This window comes from Anser anser (assembly GCF_964211835.1).
Source record: "Anser anser genome assembly, chromosome: 2".
NCBI lineage: Eukaryota > Metazoa > Chordata > Aves > Anseriformes > Anatidae > Anser > Anser anser.
This window is the reverse complement of record NC_139721.1, coordinates 64878848-64897172: the sequence shown is the minus strand read 5'-3', so window position 1 is coordinate 64897172 and position 18325 is coordinate 64878848. Positions and strand designations below refer to the sequence as shown.

Genomic DNA, 18325 nt, shown 5'->3' with positions numbered 1-18325 from the left:
GCCTGGTCCAAGTGCTTCTCTGTGTCTTTTATCCAAAAGCTCCTTCATGGAGAAAGGCAGTTTGTGGCAGAAGCCTGCACATTTGTGTATATGCATATCTTTATGAGCCCATTTGGAAAAGGGTGGCTTAAGTAAAGAGAGAGGAGTCAGTCTCTCTCTAATTACTGACCTTTGGCTGGGGGGATTCTACTTCTGTCCAACTTCCATGCTTGTTTGAGCATCCTTCTTGCCAGGTCCCATAGCATGGAGACCAATTCTGGAAATCCTGAATTGGTTAAAGGCCTGAAAAGAGCACGGCTGCTTGTCCAAGTAAGCTTGCAGAAAATGCTACTTTTTAAACAGCAGCTGCTTAGGAAAACCTAGCCAAGGCTCAGAACAATGCAGGAACACAGGATTTGTTTAGCATGGTTACCCTGGAGAGAAGAGCACTAGCACAGCTCCCTGACTCAGGGGGGAAGCACAATCTCCCTGTCAAAAATGATGCAAAGTGTTATACAAGGTGCCACTCTTTTTTTTTTTTTTTTTTTTTTTTTTTTCTGAATGTTTTCTTCAGATCTGAAAGCCCAGCAAAGCAAGAATGGATCTATCTCTTTACTAGGATGCTCTGCACAGAGTTGCCTGTGGACTTCAGGCTGGTCAGCCCGATGATCTATGTGGATGGGTGACCTGAGCATCACCTCTATCATTTACACGGCTCTTCTATTGCAGCTCCTGCCATCAGTGCAGTGGCACCTCCTCTGCCACTCAGCATGTGTGCCTGGTGGTGTGGCTGCAGCCCCACGGCATGACTACTGCTGCCTGCTGGAGCTGAGTGAGGCTTCTAGTGAAAGGACAAGGGGTAATGGCTTTAAACTAAAAGAGGGTAGGTTTACATTAGATATAAGGAAGAAGCTCTTCACTCTGAGGGTGGTGAGGCCCTGGCACAGGCTGCCCAGAGAAGCTGTGGATGCCCCATCCCTGGAGGTGCTCAAGGCCAGGCTGGATGGGGCTTTGGGCAGCCTGGTCTGGTGGGAGGTGTCCCTGCACATGGCAGGGGGGTTGGAACTTGATGGCTTTAAGGTCCCCTCCAACCCAAACCATTTTGGGATTCTCACCAGGGGCTGGATGCATGGGGGGAGTGAGAGCTGGAGACAAAAGCATGGAGCAACTCAGGTTCCTGGGAGGCTTTTTAGCCTTTGGGTTTTGTATGAATTACATAATGCACTTCCTTGCATTTTTAAGTTAACCTCTGCTCCCTTAAAACAGCTTAGGGCACAATTTCACCACTTTAAAGAAGCCTATGTACTTAACTCATATAAGTAAATTACACTTCTTCAAATTTCTTATTGATGTAATAACGCATCAGAATCATAGAATCATTTAGGTTGGAAATTCCTCCAAGATCATCAAGTCCAAATGAAGGCATAGTTTTCAGCAATTCAACAATGAAATTTTTTATGGGATTGTCTGTTTGTCAGTAAAGTGGGTCACTGTGGATGGAAGAGGAGTCCTTCTGTTTTTACACTTATTTCTGTAAGGTAATAAGCTCAGTCTATTAGACACACAGAATAATGGTATAGGAGGAAAGAAAGAAAAATTTAGACTTGGGAAAAGAGAATTCTCTATTGCTGATACTCCATGTGACAGGAGATTATTTTTAATGTGTGAAGTGACCCAGTAACATGGAATTTCACACAAATTTCACACTTTCCTCCACGTACTAGAGGGAAATATTCTTAGAAATACAGCTGCTTAAAGAAAGGGGGGGAGGGGAGCATGGGGGAAATTCAACAAATTGAGGGTTTGTTTTTTCCTCTGATGTGAGCAATGAGCTTGTAGGTGGGAGTACTGAACCTCACTGCTCTCTCTGTCTGCTCTCCTTGCTCTTTCAGGTTTGTGGAAATACATCGAGCTACCTTCTCTGCCCCCAAAGAGGGCATGAAAGGAGAGGTGTGGGATGAACAGAGTGCATGCTCTGCTCCTCTCCTCATCTTCCAGAGAAGCTGAGCTCACCGGGGAGGGGAGCAATTTACTGGCAGTAATTGCCATCCCAGCCTCTCCTTTCCATCCCCTTTGAGCAAGAAAGACCGAGGGAGGTTTGTGACTCTCGAAGGGCTTGTCTTCACAGCAGTGCTAGCTGAAGACAGCGTGCAGAGCACGGCCCAGCAGGATGCAGATCCCTGTGCAAAGCCCCTGGCCAGTCCCAGAAAGCTCTGAAGATGAGTGAGTTGGCCTGGCGGGGGGGGGTGTGTGTGGAAGCTCAAGTCCTGCTCATGCTTGAACTGTAAATGCAGAGGGCATGCAGCTACAAGCTGCTGGTGAGCTTTCACTTATCTGATGCTAATCCAGTTAAACGCCAATGAAATAACTATGCTGCTAGAGCATCCTTATAGGAAGTGATCAGCTCACTTGAGCTATCTTATAGATAGATAACCTACGCCAGCTTCACTGTGAGGACCAGTTTCTTCTGGAGGCGCTTCTGCAGCCAGGTGGTTTACAAATAACTCCTTCATGTGCCATTCCTAGGGACAGAGGGTTAAAAGCAAACCTTACTTTCCTTCGTAAGTAGATTCCAAAAATCAGACTGTGTACTATTCATCTGTTTAAGGTTTAACAAGTGTGATTCACTAACAGTTGAAAAAAGGCTAAGAAAACTCTTTTGTTTGCAGCACTGCGTTGCTGTTCTTTGAGTAAAAACTATCCTGACACAGAAAAGAGAACGGGGCACAATAGGCATCAACCAACTGTATGAAAGGATGCCAGACTTTATGCAAGATGTTTGTTTTTACAGCTGGCTCATGAAATGTAACACCTGTACTATGTTTTACAGTGACAAGTTGCTGAGAAAACAGCTGCTCCTGGAGCAATATTTTCATTTGCTTTTTTTTTCTCCTCCCCCTCTGCTTCCTCTTCAGATAATGGCTCTGGGTCAGGAGAAGGAGGTGAGTACCCGACCCCAGTTACACATGCTTTTGGTCTTTTTTAGTATACATTTATCTGTGTCTGTTTTACCTAAGGAGTTGCTGTGGTACAGGAATTAAGGAAAAGTTATGACAACTTAAAAATCAGCTTGCATGCTGTAGTGTGCAGGAATAGTTTGTAGTGTGCATTTGACTCTCTCAGACATGACCTATATCATTTTTCATTTGTTTCATGCATGCTAAAATGGTATTGCCAGCAATGTAGTGTAATAGTTAGATCTGTACTAAACCACCATTCCACCTTTATCTCACTCCTGGAAATGTCTATCCACAATAAATGTCTTGCTTATTTATTTCCTTGCATGCATTTCCTTAGTGTCTTCAACGTCTAGCTATCACTTTATCCTTGGCAAACATGTTGCCTAAAAATGTGCAGATTACAGTAAGATATGTTTTTAATAAATATTTTAAATGTTCTTGTTCAAAGCTGTGTATTCAAAGAGGGCAAATAGCACAACTGGTACTAATGGAAGTGTCCCTGTCTTTGAACATATCTTAACCTCCTTCCAGTGGTTAAAAAATTATATGCAATTTTATCTTAATTTTATCATTGATAATAATAGCAAGAATACGTATAGAATGAAAACATGTGAGATATATCATAGAATCATAGAATGGCTTGGGTTGGAAGGGACTTCAAAGATCACCCAGTTTCAACCCCCCTGCCATAGGCAGGGATGCCACCCACTAGGTCAGGTTGCTCAGGGCCTTATCTAACCTGGCCTTGAACACATTACGTGTTGCGATGTATACTGATGGGACTGACTGTATACAAGTCATTGTGTTTGACACCTCAGGTTAAGTATCAATTGCCCAAACAACGTCCCCTCAAAGCTCTCAGGGACCTTAGGTTTTCATGTCTGTTTCTTAATGGCCGATATGAACAGCAGGAGGCTCTGTTGGCCTGGTCCCGATATCCTTTCCTCCACTGTGTGTTCTGGTCGGCTCTGTACTGTCTGGGGACACGCAGGTGGGCAGCACGTGGGGCAGGGACCCATCGTCCCTGGGGCACTCCCATGAGAAATGCCATGCATCCAGTGAGCAGTGCTTGCTAAGACTGTCTAAACAGATGTTTCACCAGGTCATGCAAGGTCCTATCTCCAAGTGACATGGTATTGTGTTACCTCAAGCCATCTAGCACAGTTTGAAATATTGGAAGTCTCATGTGTGCAGCTATGTGAAAATGTAGACAATCAATGGCATCACTGTGTGGCTAAGCACAACACTTAACTTTCCAAAAACCAGGAGCTAGCTCCTTTTTTCTTCATGTAACAAGGCAAGGCATTTCCCACAGCTTTAATAACTTTCTACCAGATAATTCGTGGGCTGCTGGTAGCACTCAGCCATTCTCATGTGTTTTCTTTTGGTTTGCCTTGTTTTCTTCTGAGCCGTACCTGAAGGACCAATTTCCTGCTCAAGCACTGCCTCGTGTTACCTTCACTGGTGATTTTCTTCTGATGCTTTTCTTCCTGAGCTTGCATCATGCTCTTTCCCCAGCTCTGCTTGCTTCCCACTTTGTTACCCAGCTCGTTATTTCCCTACAGCTGCTCCCTGCAAGCTGCAAGTTGCTTGCCTCAGTACTACTATGCACTTCTTATAGGAGACAGATGACAGTAATTTGGCCCACCTCTGACTTTTATTTTTGCTACAGTTTTAGAAATGCTTGAATGCTGTTGGGATTTTTTGTAGTATTTCCCCAATCAGATACAAAAATGTCCATTAAGTCTCTTGTAAATTTTACTGTGTTGGTCTGGAGTAGATGACTGACAGATGTGGGGATTCTTTGGGCTATTTTAATAACAGTTTGGAAAAAAAAAAAAGTAGGACAGAACATGCTGTCTTTTGTTGGCTACTCACTGATGAGGTGAAAAATACAAGTTCAAATATATTTGTTGCTTGATTTGGGGCAGGAGATTGAACACACTGTCTCTTGGTAAGAGAGTCCCAAACTGCATCTCCCTTGGCTTCTGCTGTTGTAGCTGTTCTCACTTAAAATATCAATTGAGCCTGGGATAAAGGGAACTGGAGGAAGGAGACAGCCTGGAGGTTGGAAGGATGCATGCTTCAGAAGGGCTTTGTTATCTGGGACTCAGTGCACGAGTGAATTATAATTATTTATGCAAAATAGGATGGCATTAGCTGAAGAGATTTGGTGGTCTCTCCAGGCTTCCTTGTAGCAGTGGCTAGTGTGTTGTCTTGGGGATGGAATATGCATGTTCTGTTCACTTTGGGCAGAGAGAAAAGAATTGTATCTGCTTCTCTTCACCCCATGCAAGTGCCTACACTTCTTCGGTATTGAATAAAAAAGGGACAACGTACCTGTTATCACTACCTATTTCAAAAGTTTTGTGATGTTAGCCCTCCTTTTCTTCAGGCCAAATGAAATGTTCCCCCTTTTATCCAGTATGAAAAAGAGTTGGGTATAGTTCTTAATTTTAGATAGAAAAAAAAAAAAAAAAAGAAAATTAAAAAAAAAACAACTAAATGACAAGAAATTGTAATTCCTGCCTGTTGGGACTTTTTTTTTTTTTTCTTTAGATATATCTAGGCCTAATTACTGATACAGTGAACTACTGCTTTTCCCATCTACCTTTGTCACTGCACTGGGTATAGTACTTCTGCAGAACAATTGGCTAGTCATTGAGTCATTTCCTTCAAAGGATGGAATGCACTGTTATTTTGATTATTGAACTCTGCTCTGGCCAAAAACTTGAACATTGTTGTGCTCAAAATATTTTCATACCTGGAAGTGTTTTTATTCCATTATTCAAGTAACTGTAAAAGTGTCACAAGAGGACATTAAAGAAAGACATCTGAGATGTATTACATGTTAAGGAAATTCATAATTAAAACAAATTTTGAAAATAGCATTCAACCTGTTGAGGCTGGAATTACATTATTCAGGATCCGAAAAAGAGAAAGTCCAGCTACAGGACAGACTGGAGCACAGCACAGCTCTTTCCTGGCCCAGTCTTCCCCATCTTCTTCCAAAGGAAGCCAGAACATGCTGAGATATAATAATCACCCAGGCCTTAGAGGTTAATAGCATACTCTTGGCTAAGAGTGCCCAAATGGGGACCAAGTTGAGTAGGTTATATGCCCTGTGGGTTAGATGCAAATGTTGCTTGTAAAAAGCAGTGGAAGTGGGGCAAGAGAGAGGGATCCTGTAAGCGAGTGAACAAACTTGCTTAGAAATTTCTTATTAGGATTTACATTTCCAGATGTTAATCACAGAATCAGTGTTTGCTTTGTTTCTTACATATGGAATTAGTAGGCTTGTGCATATACCAGTGATGCTTGCACACACAAAATGAATGAGTGTAGCTGCTTGTACACATTCAGGAAGCACTGTCATTGCTCTGCAGGAGATGTACAGTTTGCTGGTAGATTTTTAAATCTGAAGGAAAGTACTGGGAAAGTGTCTGGATTCTGCTCTTTAGTTGCTATAGATCTGCTGGTGACAGTTTCCTCTGCTTAAATTAGCTGCATGCCTCCCATGCGGCTAAGATTTGTGCTAGTGGTTCGTGTTGTTCTGTTTCATTTTCCAGATGCATAGCAAGCTCATTAATGATTCTGAAATTTGACTTCATGCAGAATTTCCCTCCTACTCCAAAGCTGTATGATGTTAAATGCATTAATTTTAATGTAAAAAAAAAATAAAATAGAACTGATTAAAAAACAAACACACACACACACACAGTAAAAACCTCTTCCTCAAAGACTATTTCAGACAATATCTTGCCTTAGAAGTTGTTATGCATGACAAAAATGCTAAAGACTGTGGAACTACTGATCCAGATTCTCTCCCAAATCATATTTACTGTTACAAAGATAGGAGATTTTAGTAAAAGAATTAGGAGTGGGAGAATTTTTTCAGTACAACTGAATGAAATAAAGGAACATCAGTTTTAAGGGTGACAGAATTGTCTCGTTGCCCTCTGACTTGCTGGGTAAACAATTTCCATTTCCTATGGTCTGACGGCACAGTATTCATAAAGAGTTACAATCAAATTACTCATTTTGCTTATTCCAGAAGTCTGAAACTTCAATTAGCATAATAAAAATTATAGTTATGAAACCAAGCTGTTGATCACTTGTGGCAATGGGTATCCTGATGCCACTTCTAAGAATAGTATGCATTATTAATTCAGAAATTAGAGAAATTTCAAAACCCTCATTGCTCTACCGTTATGTTTCACCCCTACAGAAAACAACATCAGAGAGTGGGACTCAGCCCTACAAATGTTGCCTACTTAAGTTCACAGCTGGTAACTCTGGGATGTGCTAGATTTGCATCTAAGATATGGGCTTCTCACAGTAACCTCTTACGAATTATTCTGCAATTTCCTTGTTCTGAAGAATACGTTCATAAAAATGGCTTCTGATCCATTTTCTTTAATCTGTGATTTGTTACTGTTTGAGATAGAACTAGTGAAAGAGAAACTACAATCTCAGATTCATGTTCATCTCTGCCAGTAGTAAATTGTAACACTATTTGGCCTGCTGGATGTAGTTCCACAACTGATAGATCAGGGCACAAAAAAGGACCACGTGTACATACAGGAGAAAAATGTCTTGCTTGCATGCCACATGTTATTGTTTCTAATATGAATTTTCCCTTTAAGAATTTTATTACTGGTGGAACCTGCCTCATTCTCCCTATAAAAAGAACTGTCTTGACCCAGTAAAGTAACCTCAGGAAGATTAACTTTCATAGGATTACATGAATATGACTAAGGGTGAGCTTTCACAGTATTTTCTGCAAGGTACTTTCTATGTGAAAATAATTTTTTTCCTCAGTTTTACAACTTGAGAGTAGCCAAGAAGGTCCAGAAAGGAGCAGTCATCTTAGTGATCTCCATTCCCTCTCATAAGGCAAAGAGCTGGCAGTCAGTGCTCCTAGCCAGGCAGAAGCCCTATCACTTAGCTGAAGTGTCCTCTATGTTCAGAAGCCCTCACTCTTGCTTTAACTCAATATTCTGAAAATATTTTAAAAAGATCCCACAACTACATTGCCCAACTAGAAGTGAGACAACTCTAACAGAAATTGGAGCCACTGCACTAAATTCTGTTCAGACTTACAATCACAAGATACTTTTTAGAAGAAATTTTGGCCCACTGCAGATGGGAACATGATTCTGAAAGGAAAGCTTTTTGAAGACAAATCTGGTTCCCATTTTTTTGGTCAAAGATATTGGTGACAAAGGTAATTTGCTTTCATCTGGCAGCATCCTTATTTGTAAGGCTTTTCTGGTTGTACTTTCCATTTGGCGTGCAGGCATAGTGCAATAACTTTTGAAGGTGAGCCTTATTTCTTCTGAGTTCCCAGGTCCTACATTTGCTAAACTTTCACTTCTGAGCAGTTCTTCCCGTCCCCCTCCAAGTAAAGGCCCTTCTGCCTCTTGCTCCAATTCTTCCTTCATTTCTCCATTTGATGCTGCAAGCAAATGCCAGTTGCAATGTTGACTTAGTGTTGCAGCTAGGCCTTTGCAAGGACATGTTGAAAACCATCAGCATGTATTATGTACGCCACCACATATCTAAGAAATGCCAATGGCTTTTCAAGCCAGCTTCTTGGAGGCAAACCAGTGTCCTAGAAGAGGCAGGTTCGGTGGTATAGTAACATACCTACAAGGGTGAGATTTCTAACACTCCTACAATGCCCATGACATTAATTTTTTATTCCTTTTGTTCAGAGTGTGTCTGTAACTAAGCAAAATGCACTTTTGATATCAAAAAAAAAAAGATGTAGTAGTTAGACAGATGGCACCCAATCATTTCAGGCTTTTAAGCTAAGGAAATAACATGCTTGCAATACATATAAGTAAGTTAATTATTATTAAAATAATTTGTTTTGAATTTCTAATCCCTCTGAAACCTAATAGCTAAAGTATCTTGTGATGAACGTCTAGCAGATTGCATTTAGTAATTAATAAATTGATATACAGTATGTGCTTTTTAGCAGGCTGCCATCTGTTCCTTCCCCTCACTGGGGACAACACTTATCCAATAATTGTCACACAGTCAGGGTGGTATAAACAGACATGGCTTAGAACCTCAAATCATTTTTTTTTTTAATTTTAATTTGTGATAATGCTACTGATTTGTTTTAATGTATTTTAATATGACTGCAGGAGCTTGCTGGTGATTAACACCCTGGATAGGAGGTAACATCACATCTTTTAGGCATATTTCTATAATGGTGAGTGATTTAGAGAGATGTAAGTGCTGATTCCATCATATGGTTTGTCACTGAGTATAGCTGTAACTTCAAATAGCCCTATTTATTTCTGTTGAGATCCTATCCCCAGTAGGTAAAATTAACCAAACTAGGTAAAATTTCCAAACTAAAATTTCCAAGAATTACTGTAATTTCACCTTTAGTTCAGCAAGGCGAGGCAAGAGCCTGAATGGTCACGCCTTGTTTTGGTGAGAACTTGCCCTTAGCAGGGATTTCAGGAGCAAGAGTGCCTGTTCAGAAGGATGCAGGGGCCAGGGGCACAGAAAGACAGATTCCTCTTGCTTTCTGGACAGGATCACTACTAATAAAAGAGAGCAGATTCTTCTTATTCAGCCTTAATAAGGCCTGCAGAACTGCTTGTGGCGTCTTCGTGAAATGGTGGGATGTCTCCCTCGGTGTCTGATGACTTCCCTGTCCTTTCCATTTTCCACCACCATCCACTTATGCATAATTTCCCTAGTGGTTTCTCTGAAGTTGTTGTGTCTTCCTTTGGAGAAAAAGGAGTTTGGTGCATTTCAGACAAGACAGTGGAGAGAACGAGTATTAAATTTCTCCAGCCAGAGGGTCTTGCAGTATGAAAGCTGATCCAGCTCTTACAGTAGATTTCCCCAATGTTATCTTCAGTGTGGTTATGCATGGAAGCAAAATAGAAACTTGAGTTGTCAAAAGTGTAAAATCTATAAGACATAACAAGGGTAGCAGTGGTAGCTAGTCTTGCAGTGTGAGGCCTTGAGTCATTTGCTTGTGCACATCCTCAAGTCCTGCACACACTGTCATTATAACAACCACAGGGCAAACATATTGCCGTGGCTGGGCTGTGATTAAGATATCAACTTCAAACTCAGCCTCTTCAGGCACCTCAAACTCAGCCTCTTCAGGCATCTCAATCATAAATAGACCAGGCATCCTTTTATTAAATCTGTACTGCCTATTCTTGCAAAATCAAATTTTGAAGGCTGCTGTCTTTACTGGAGCATGCTTATATAGAATCATAGAGTGGCTAGGGTTGCAAGGGACCTCCAAGATCACCCAGTCCCAACCCTCCTGCCATAGACAGGGACGACACTCACTAGATCAGGTTGCTCAGGGCCTCATCTAACCTGGTATTGAACACCTCCAGGGATGGGGCATCCACAACCTCTCTGTACAACCTGTTCCAGTGCCCCAACACCCTCTGAGTGAAGAATTTCCTCCTAATCTCTAATCTAAATCTCCCCTCCTTTAGTTTAAAACCACTCCCCTTGTCCTGTCATTATCTGATTGAGCTCCCAAACTTTTTTCTAAGTCCTCTTCAAGTACTGAAAGGTTTCAATGAGGTCCCCCCAGAACCTTCTCTTCTGTAGGCCAAACAGCCCCAGCTCTCTCAGCCTTTCTTCATAGGAGAGATGATCCAGCCCCTTGATCATCTTTGTGGCCCTCCTCTGGACCTACTATAACACATTCACATCCTTCTTGTGTTGGGAGCTCCAGACCTGGGTGCAGTACTCCACATGGGGCCTCACAAAGGCAGAGCAGAGGGGTACAATCACCTCCCTCGACTTGCTGGCCACTCCTCTTTTGATGTAACCCAGGACACAGTTGGCCTTCTGGGCTGCAAGCACGCACTGCTGGCTCGTGTCGAGCTTTTCATCCACCAGAACCCCCAAGTTCTTCTCTTCAGGGCTGCTCTCAGTGAGTTCTTCTCCCAGTGAGTTTTTCTCCGTCTGTGCTCATGTCTTGCAGTTGGACTAGTTGAACCTCATTAGGTTCACATAGGCCCAATTCTCAAGATTGTCCAGGTCCCTTTGGATGGCATCCCTTTCTTCTGTTATATCGACTGCACCACTCAGCTTGGTGTCATCTGCAAACTTGCTGAGGGTGCACTCGATCCCACTGTCTATGTTATTTTTAAAGATATTAAACAGTACCAGTCCCAGGACAGACCCCTGAAGGACACCACTCATCACCAGCCTCCATTTGGACAGAGAGCAATTGACCACCACTCTCTGGGTGCGACCTTCAAGCCAACTCCTTATCCACTGAATGGTCCCCCTATCAAATTCATCTCTCTCCAATTTGGAGACCAGGATATCATGTGCGACTGTGTCAAAGGCCTTGCAGAAGTCCAGGTAGATGACAGCAGTCGGTCTTCCCTTGTCAACTGATGCAGTCACTCCATTGCAGAAAGCCACCAAATTGGTCAGGCATGATTTGCCTTTGATGAAGCCATTCTGCCTGTCTCAGATCACCTCTGTCTTGCCACATGCCTTGACATTGCTTCCAAGAGGATCTTTTCCATGATTTTTGTGGGCACAGAGGTGAGGCTCACTGAGCTGTAGTTCCTTGGGTCTTCCTTTCTACCCTTTTTAAAAAGGGGCATGATGTTTCCCTTTTTCCACTCACCAGGGACTTCGCCCAACTGCCAGGACTTTTCAACTATGATCCCCCTTGATCGGGAGGCCTGTAGAAGTCCCCAACGACAAGCTGTCTTTTATTGGTGTGGTCCTTAACTTTCACCCACAAGTTCTCAACCTGTCCTGTTATACCTGTTATATCTGCAGCACAATGTACTGCACAGAGAAAGTATCTTTCAGCAAGGTATAGCTCTCCAGACTACCAAGCTAGGCATTTCTTCTAATCCATCTGGGTAGTTTGATAGGAGAACAGGGCCTTCCACATTTGTAAATATTGCTTTTGTATAAGAACCAGCAGCGTGGTCAAAATTTATCAAGACACTGCTTGCCAAAAATGTGGGATAGCTAAGACTTGCTTTAAATATATATGTACAAGCAAAAGAGCAAATTTCCAGCCTTGTTTTAAATTATAGGGACAATCTCCATTTTAACTAGTGTGTCATTAATGTTGCCCTAAAAATTAATGGAAGAGAGGATAAGTTACTAAATTGTTGAGTGAACTGCAGCCCATAATGTGTGATGCTATGGACTGTAATTTTGACAGGAATTTCCAGTGCTAGCTGTACTGAGGCGATCAGTATGATTTCAAGGGTTTTCTTCTGTATTTATAGCAGAAGAGAATTTGCTGCAGTGCTTCCTATTTTTCCCAAATTTTTTCAAGATTAGTTGCTGCCATGAGATAGAACATCAGTAAAAATCACTGTACTACAAAAACAGATAAGAATTGGTTTTCAGAAGGGCTTTCCCAGACAAGGGAATCGTTATTGCATTCATACATGGCTACAGAGCAGCTGCAGCTCTCCAGAAGCTCCCCCCATTTCACTGTGAGCAGTGATAAATATAGGTATAGCGGAGCTCCCTTTCCAGGCCATGCCTCAGGGCAGACCAAACTTCACCTTGACTCAGACTGATGCTTTTGCTTCAAACCAGACATATTACAATTGTAGGAGCACACAAATGAGTTGCCAAGGGAAGCAATTTACTGCTGGCCTGTTCCTTCACTGCAATTGTCCATTTGCAGGCTCTTACCCTGCAGCTCCTAAGATAGAGCTGGCCATCTTCTCTAGAGGAATAATGACTCGAGGAGAAGTGTTAGGGGGGCAGCGCAGCTCAGAGAGACAACTGGGAGTCACAGATCCCATCCTTGTGCCTCATTTCTTTTGAAGGACAGAGCATTAATGAGGTGCTGACCTAACACACTAAAGAAAGCCTGAAAGAGAGGGAAAATGAGCTTTCACTCAACATGAAATTAAGATGTCAAGAGCAGAATTAATCAAGATACCAAAGAAAGTGAGAAGAAGAAATTCTGTAATCATCTATACATCAACATTAGAAGCTTGCATAATAAACAAGAGGAACTTGAATTGCTCATTTATGAACATATTTTGACCTAATTGATATTCCTGAAAGTTGCTGGGAAGATTTGATTGATTGGAATATTAAAATTAATGGCTAAAACCTATTTAGAGACAATCAAATATGGAGGAGAAAGGAGAGGGCGGGGCAATCTCTCAGGAGGTGCATTGCCAATCTGGAGATACTTGCAACAGAGGAACTAATGCTCTCAAATAGTAATGGGTGAACTTATTTTAACAACACACAGGTTAGGTACTGAAAATGTCTGCTACCCGCTCAGGCTGAAAAAACCCACAGCATTTATCAGTTCTGTATTGGTGGGAAAAGCTGCATTTTTCTTGAAGGACTTCAATCTAAGTTATATGCAGTATCTCATGCTGCTGGTGCATCCTAGAGTTAGTAATGAAAGAAGATTCTAAAAAATATAAATGACTATTGTCTGGCATGGAAATGTTGCATCAAGATATGTTCATCTCTATTACACTTTGTCCTGACACATGTAAATTAACTGTACCGGAGGTGCAGGTAATTGTGACTTACATGTATTTAGTATGTGCAAACAGGATAACGTAGAGATAAATAATTCTATAAACACAAGGACCAGGAAGTTCTAATCAAGAAAAAAAAGGGCCACACTTTTTCTGAAACAAATTTCTTTAAGGAAGATAGAGAAAGCAATTTTTGCAGAGAGAGGGAGAGAAGTTTACACTGAATAGCATATGCAAACAATGAGTTTATGAAAATGAAAAGGTGTCAGGAGCATTTACAGTGAGTAGAGCTGTATGTAAGGTGTATATAAGTATAAATAAGGAAGGACACGCATATGAATGTGTATATTTGTTGCTTCTATAGCTCCATTACAAAACCAAAATGCTAACAGTGCAGCAAAAGTGCTCTATAAAGCCTTCTGGTTGTATTTGGAGAAAAGTCAGACAGTTTATATAGGAAAGTTGAAATATTTTTCATCCTAGTAGTACAACAGAAGGATATTACACACCAAATGTTGAAGGTGTTTTGTAATCAGCAGGTCTGGCTGGTTTGCACCATAAAGCTTTAAAAATGCCTGGTAATGAGTATTCTGGTCAGCTCATGACTTTTTTTGTTTCTTTTTCTTCAGTAGAACAATGAGAAGTAATGTACAAATATTTTGAGAAAAGATAAATGAGATGACCTGGAGAGCTGTAAGGGGTCATTTACTGGCATGGAAAAGTGAAATGTGGCATTAAAGGACATTTTAGCATACCAAACACAGGCCTAGGAATGTGATACCTAGAAAAAAACAAAAGCAAACCAGAAATAAGTTGTAGATTTGTAAAGATAAAAGAAAATTACCTCTACTGCAACTTTCTAAGGGTGGTGATATAATTCTGACAGTGGCAATTTTTTAATAAAATTTGGATATGTATTCCTCTTTAATAAATGTGTGCCATGCTTTAGACAGATGTTAACTCGAGAGGCTCACATACAGTGTTCCCCATGTAAGCCCAATCCACAGGTAGGAGGGAGAGCTTTTCTTCAGGCAACATCCAGGAAAATGAGGAAGGACAGTTGTCATTTATTTTTCCTATTTAGATTTAAATAATACAGCAAGTTTTTAAGTGGTGGTGTTTGATTTCCGCTTGCTACAGCACATAGAACTGCTATGAGAAAGGGAATCATTCTGTTTAGTTCTCTATTTGACAGCCTTATGTAGTCAGCCTTACATGAAGATGATACTGTGATACATTAAATAGTTCGTGACTCCCTCTGCAAATTTCTGTGGTTCTTTTCCTTCTTTTCAATCTCTCTGTTAATGCTTTGTTAAAATTAAAAAAAAGTACTGAAATAATAAAAGTATAGTCATATTTCTCTTTTACTCAATTAAGGGTTTTGATGTCCATGTCAACAGTAAGATTGGTGCAGATGTTTTTAGAATATTTGATTGATGTTCATGTCAACAGTAAGATTGGTGCAGATGTTTTTCAAATATTTGAGATAGTAATTTTACTTTTCAGGGGACATAACATTTATACTGGTTTCTTGTTAAGATGACTTTCTTCTTTTAGTCATGTACAACTAATCAGAGTAATCTGAAAAATACACCACAGCATATATAAGAGATGAGCACAATCTAAGTCTATCATCAGAAACAAAAAGAGGAAAAATGTAAGAAGTAACTTTGCATAAGAATATCTTTAATTAAAGACTGTCAAAGAAAACAGCTTTCAAATCCCCTCTACCTAATACTCAGGAACATTAAAAGGCATTGGGTTTATATGTAATCAGTGCCAATTCATATTAAATGTGTCTGGGACAAGTCAATGTCAATTCCATGTTTGGTGGAAGGAGAATACAGTGAAATAACAATAAAGGAAGCACCAGTTAATAAAGCAGTTGTGTTTCCTGGGATGCATTCTTGTCATTGTTACAGTTCTACCAACCTCCAATTGCCTGATTTTGAAAGAGGGAGCACTATAAAGGTTAATAGCTTCATTATAAATATAAAACTTCATGTTGACAATATACTTGAAGGTAAATTAATTTAGGCAGACAAAATCAGAGCTTAATATGAAAGTCATGCTTTCTATTAACAATACCTTTTGTTGTTTAGAGTATGAAGGATCTGGGACAGAAGTTCAGAGAAAACACTCGAAATGTGGAGTTTGCAAATATAGGGCTGAGTGTGATGAAGATGCAGAAAATGTTGGGTAAGTAATAAGTTTTCCTTAACAATGTTAATGAAAAACAAGAAAAAGAAAAAGTTTGTGATCATATGCTTGACTGTGTTTGCTCTTACTAATTGATGTTTTAATGATGTCCAATAATCACGTGTTTGATACGTGTCACTAACAAACAAACCACCTTCATGTGTAGGAGAGAAAACAAAAAGATATGTTGGAGAAACTTTGTCAAACATTTTTTCAAAGAAAGAACCTTTATTTGTTTCATTCTGGAAAAACAAACAAAAAAAAACAAAAAAACAGGAAGACAAAATAAATACTAATAATTCATCTCAGATTTTTTTTTTTTCTGTATGTTTTTCCTGTTCACAAAGTATTACTGCAGGGAAGCATACCTTTCCTTTCTTCTGTCTTCTAGCTGGGATTTATTTCATGTAAATAACTTCATAAAATGTCATGCCACCAAAGTAGACTTGCTCTTTTGTGGAGAGACAAATGAGCTGTAGCCATATAATTCATAATTTCACAAGACTGTCTCATAATTTCACAAGATTTTATTATGGGGTGTCAGCATGAAGACATCTCAGAAAGTAAGGTGACAACACTAATGTTCAAGATGTGTATTCAAAGTTAAATTGTAGGATACAAGTGAAAACAAAATGGTAATAGTACATATGAATGCTGGCACAATGGTTCAGATTTCATAAAATGTCATACCACCAAACGAGGCTTGCTCTTTTGTGGAGAGACAAATGAGCTGTAGCCATATTTTATAATAATAATTATAATTTTCATTATTGCCTTGGTCTGTTTCATTTATGATTGTCAAGTTGGGTATAGATTTGTTTGTTATATGCACTGAGATGTAGTCTTGGCTTTGGAAAATCAATCCTCAAGTGTCCAACTTCAGTAAAAGCTTGCCTGTTTAGTCTACTTGTAGAGTTTGCATTCCTTTGGCTGTGTAGTATCTATAAGAGAGTGAGGATAATGTTGAAGACAGTGAAAGATTTATCCTCAGCATTCTGCTCACATGAAATGAAGCCATGCTTCTCCCTCTTAACAAGAGTAGAGCACTTTTTTACTTCTTTAATATTTAATTTATGTTCTTTACAAAAAATAGGGGGAAATTAAGATGTTTACATGGAAAATAGAAAATATTCCTCTGAGGCTTGCACACAACCTATCAGATCTGTCATTTTTTCAATTTTGTCAGCTTTCCAACCTAAATTACTGCATTTTTTGCCCAGTACCTTTGACCATTATAATAGCCTTTAGTGATATTTGCTGTCAGTTTAGATTCAGACTAAATTGGGCCCTGCTACATAGATTGCTATGCAAGGCTCATTTTCGCCAGTCATACACAATGTCACAGACACTTAAGTAGAAGCTAGGAGTTGGTGCCTTTTATTCGTAATATAAAAACAATTATTTACCTGGCAGAAGATGGGATGGAAATCTGTTTGAGAAGCTCTGATACAGCATCCTTCCAGAACACTTTTTACATCTTATTCTGACTTCTTTTCCTGTTGAGTTTCAACATGTTCTTTACCTCCTTAATATTATAACATTAGATATAAAATTATTGGCAACACGAGTACTTTTCATCAGACTTGTATAAGCATTAGGTTCATATTTGTTATTTAATTTAATTTTCATAGAATCATGGAGTAGTTTGAATTGGAAGGGACATTTAAAGATCATCTAAGTCAATCCCCTGCCATGGGCAGGGACACCTCCCACTAGACCAGGCTGCTCAAAGTCCCGTCCACCTTGGCCTTGAACTCTTCCAGGAAGGGGGCATACAGAGAATCATAGAAAAATTTTGTACTGTATTACTAACGTTATCACTCCTAGTTCTAGTAAACCATGCAAGAGCCTTAATTTCATTAAAAAAAAAGTATTCTATCTTGAGTTTTCTTTTTTAAACCATGAGAATGGCCACTGTACCTTTTTTAGATAGTGGGGTAATGGCTACTGAATTAAAGTACTTTTAGTTCTGTTCAGGCAGACTTCTTAGGCCTGGATAGCCCTTGCTTGGACTTTGTGATGTTAAAATGTTTAAAATTATCTGTGTTATTACATAACACATTTTAAGAGGACTCATCTTCAAGATAATAACAGAATCAGTTAGCTGAACTGTCTCCTACTGTTCAGTAGATAATCTCTAGCCATATTCATGAGATGCTGCCTAATGCTTACAGTAAATATAAAATTATGCATTTTTGCATCCTTTCTTCAAACCGTGCAATCTGAGATGTTGCAAATATCAGTTCCTTTCTCTTCTGAGTGCTCTTGAGAAGTAAAATGATATCTGCACTCCCATTTCATGAATAAACTAAGTTACAGATAAAATGATTAGCCTGAGGACAGACAGTGAATTAGTGGAAGGGGAGACATCCTTTCCATAAAGTGTTGAGTGGTTTGAGATAAATGATCTAGCACTAATGAGATATCCCAGGTCCTGCCAACAGGCCAGCCACACAGCAGCCTGGAGTACAGCATACGCAGATTTTCTCCTGATAAGGGAAAGATCCTACCAAAAACAGTTTTATTTCATATGGACTGTGGTTCATCTTCTGGGCCTCAAAAGATGTGGGAGTCCTATGCAAAAAAATGATGGCACATTTCAGTGGAAACTATAGGGTAATTTGTACAACATAGCAGGAACAAGACCATAGAAGCAACCACTTGGCTTTTCCTGTTATTTAGAGTTGG

At 40.0% G+C, this 18325-nt stretch overlaps 1 protein-coding gene across 2 annotated transcripts in view; it reads left to right on the top strand.

Annotated features, from left to right (window-relative positions):
- The window catches only part of TMEFF1 (transmembrane protein with EGF like and two follistatin like domains 1), a 125079-nt gene that overhangs the window by 81724 nt on the left and 25030 nt on the right, over positions 1-18325 (top strand). For both annotated transcript variants that reach the window (XM_083826737.1, XM_083826736.1), the window contains exons 4-5: positions 2895-2921; positions 15541-15637. In XM_083826737.1, coding sequence (XP_083682863.1) covers positions 2895-2921; positions 15541-15637 — 124 coding nt within the window. The remainder of the gene's footprint in view (positions 1-2894; positions 2922-15540; positions 15638-18325) is intronic.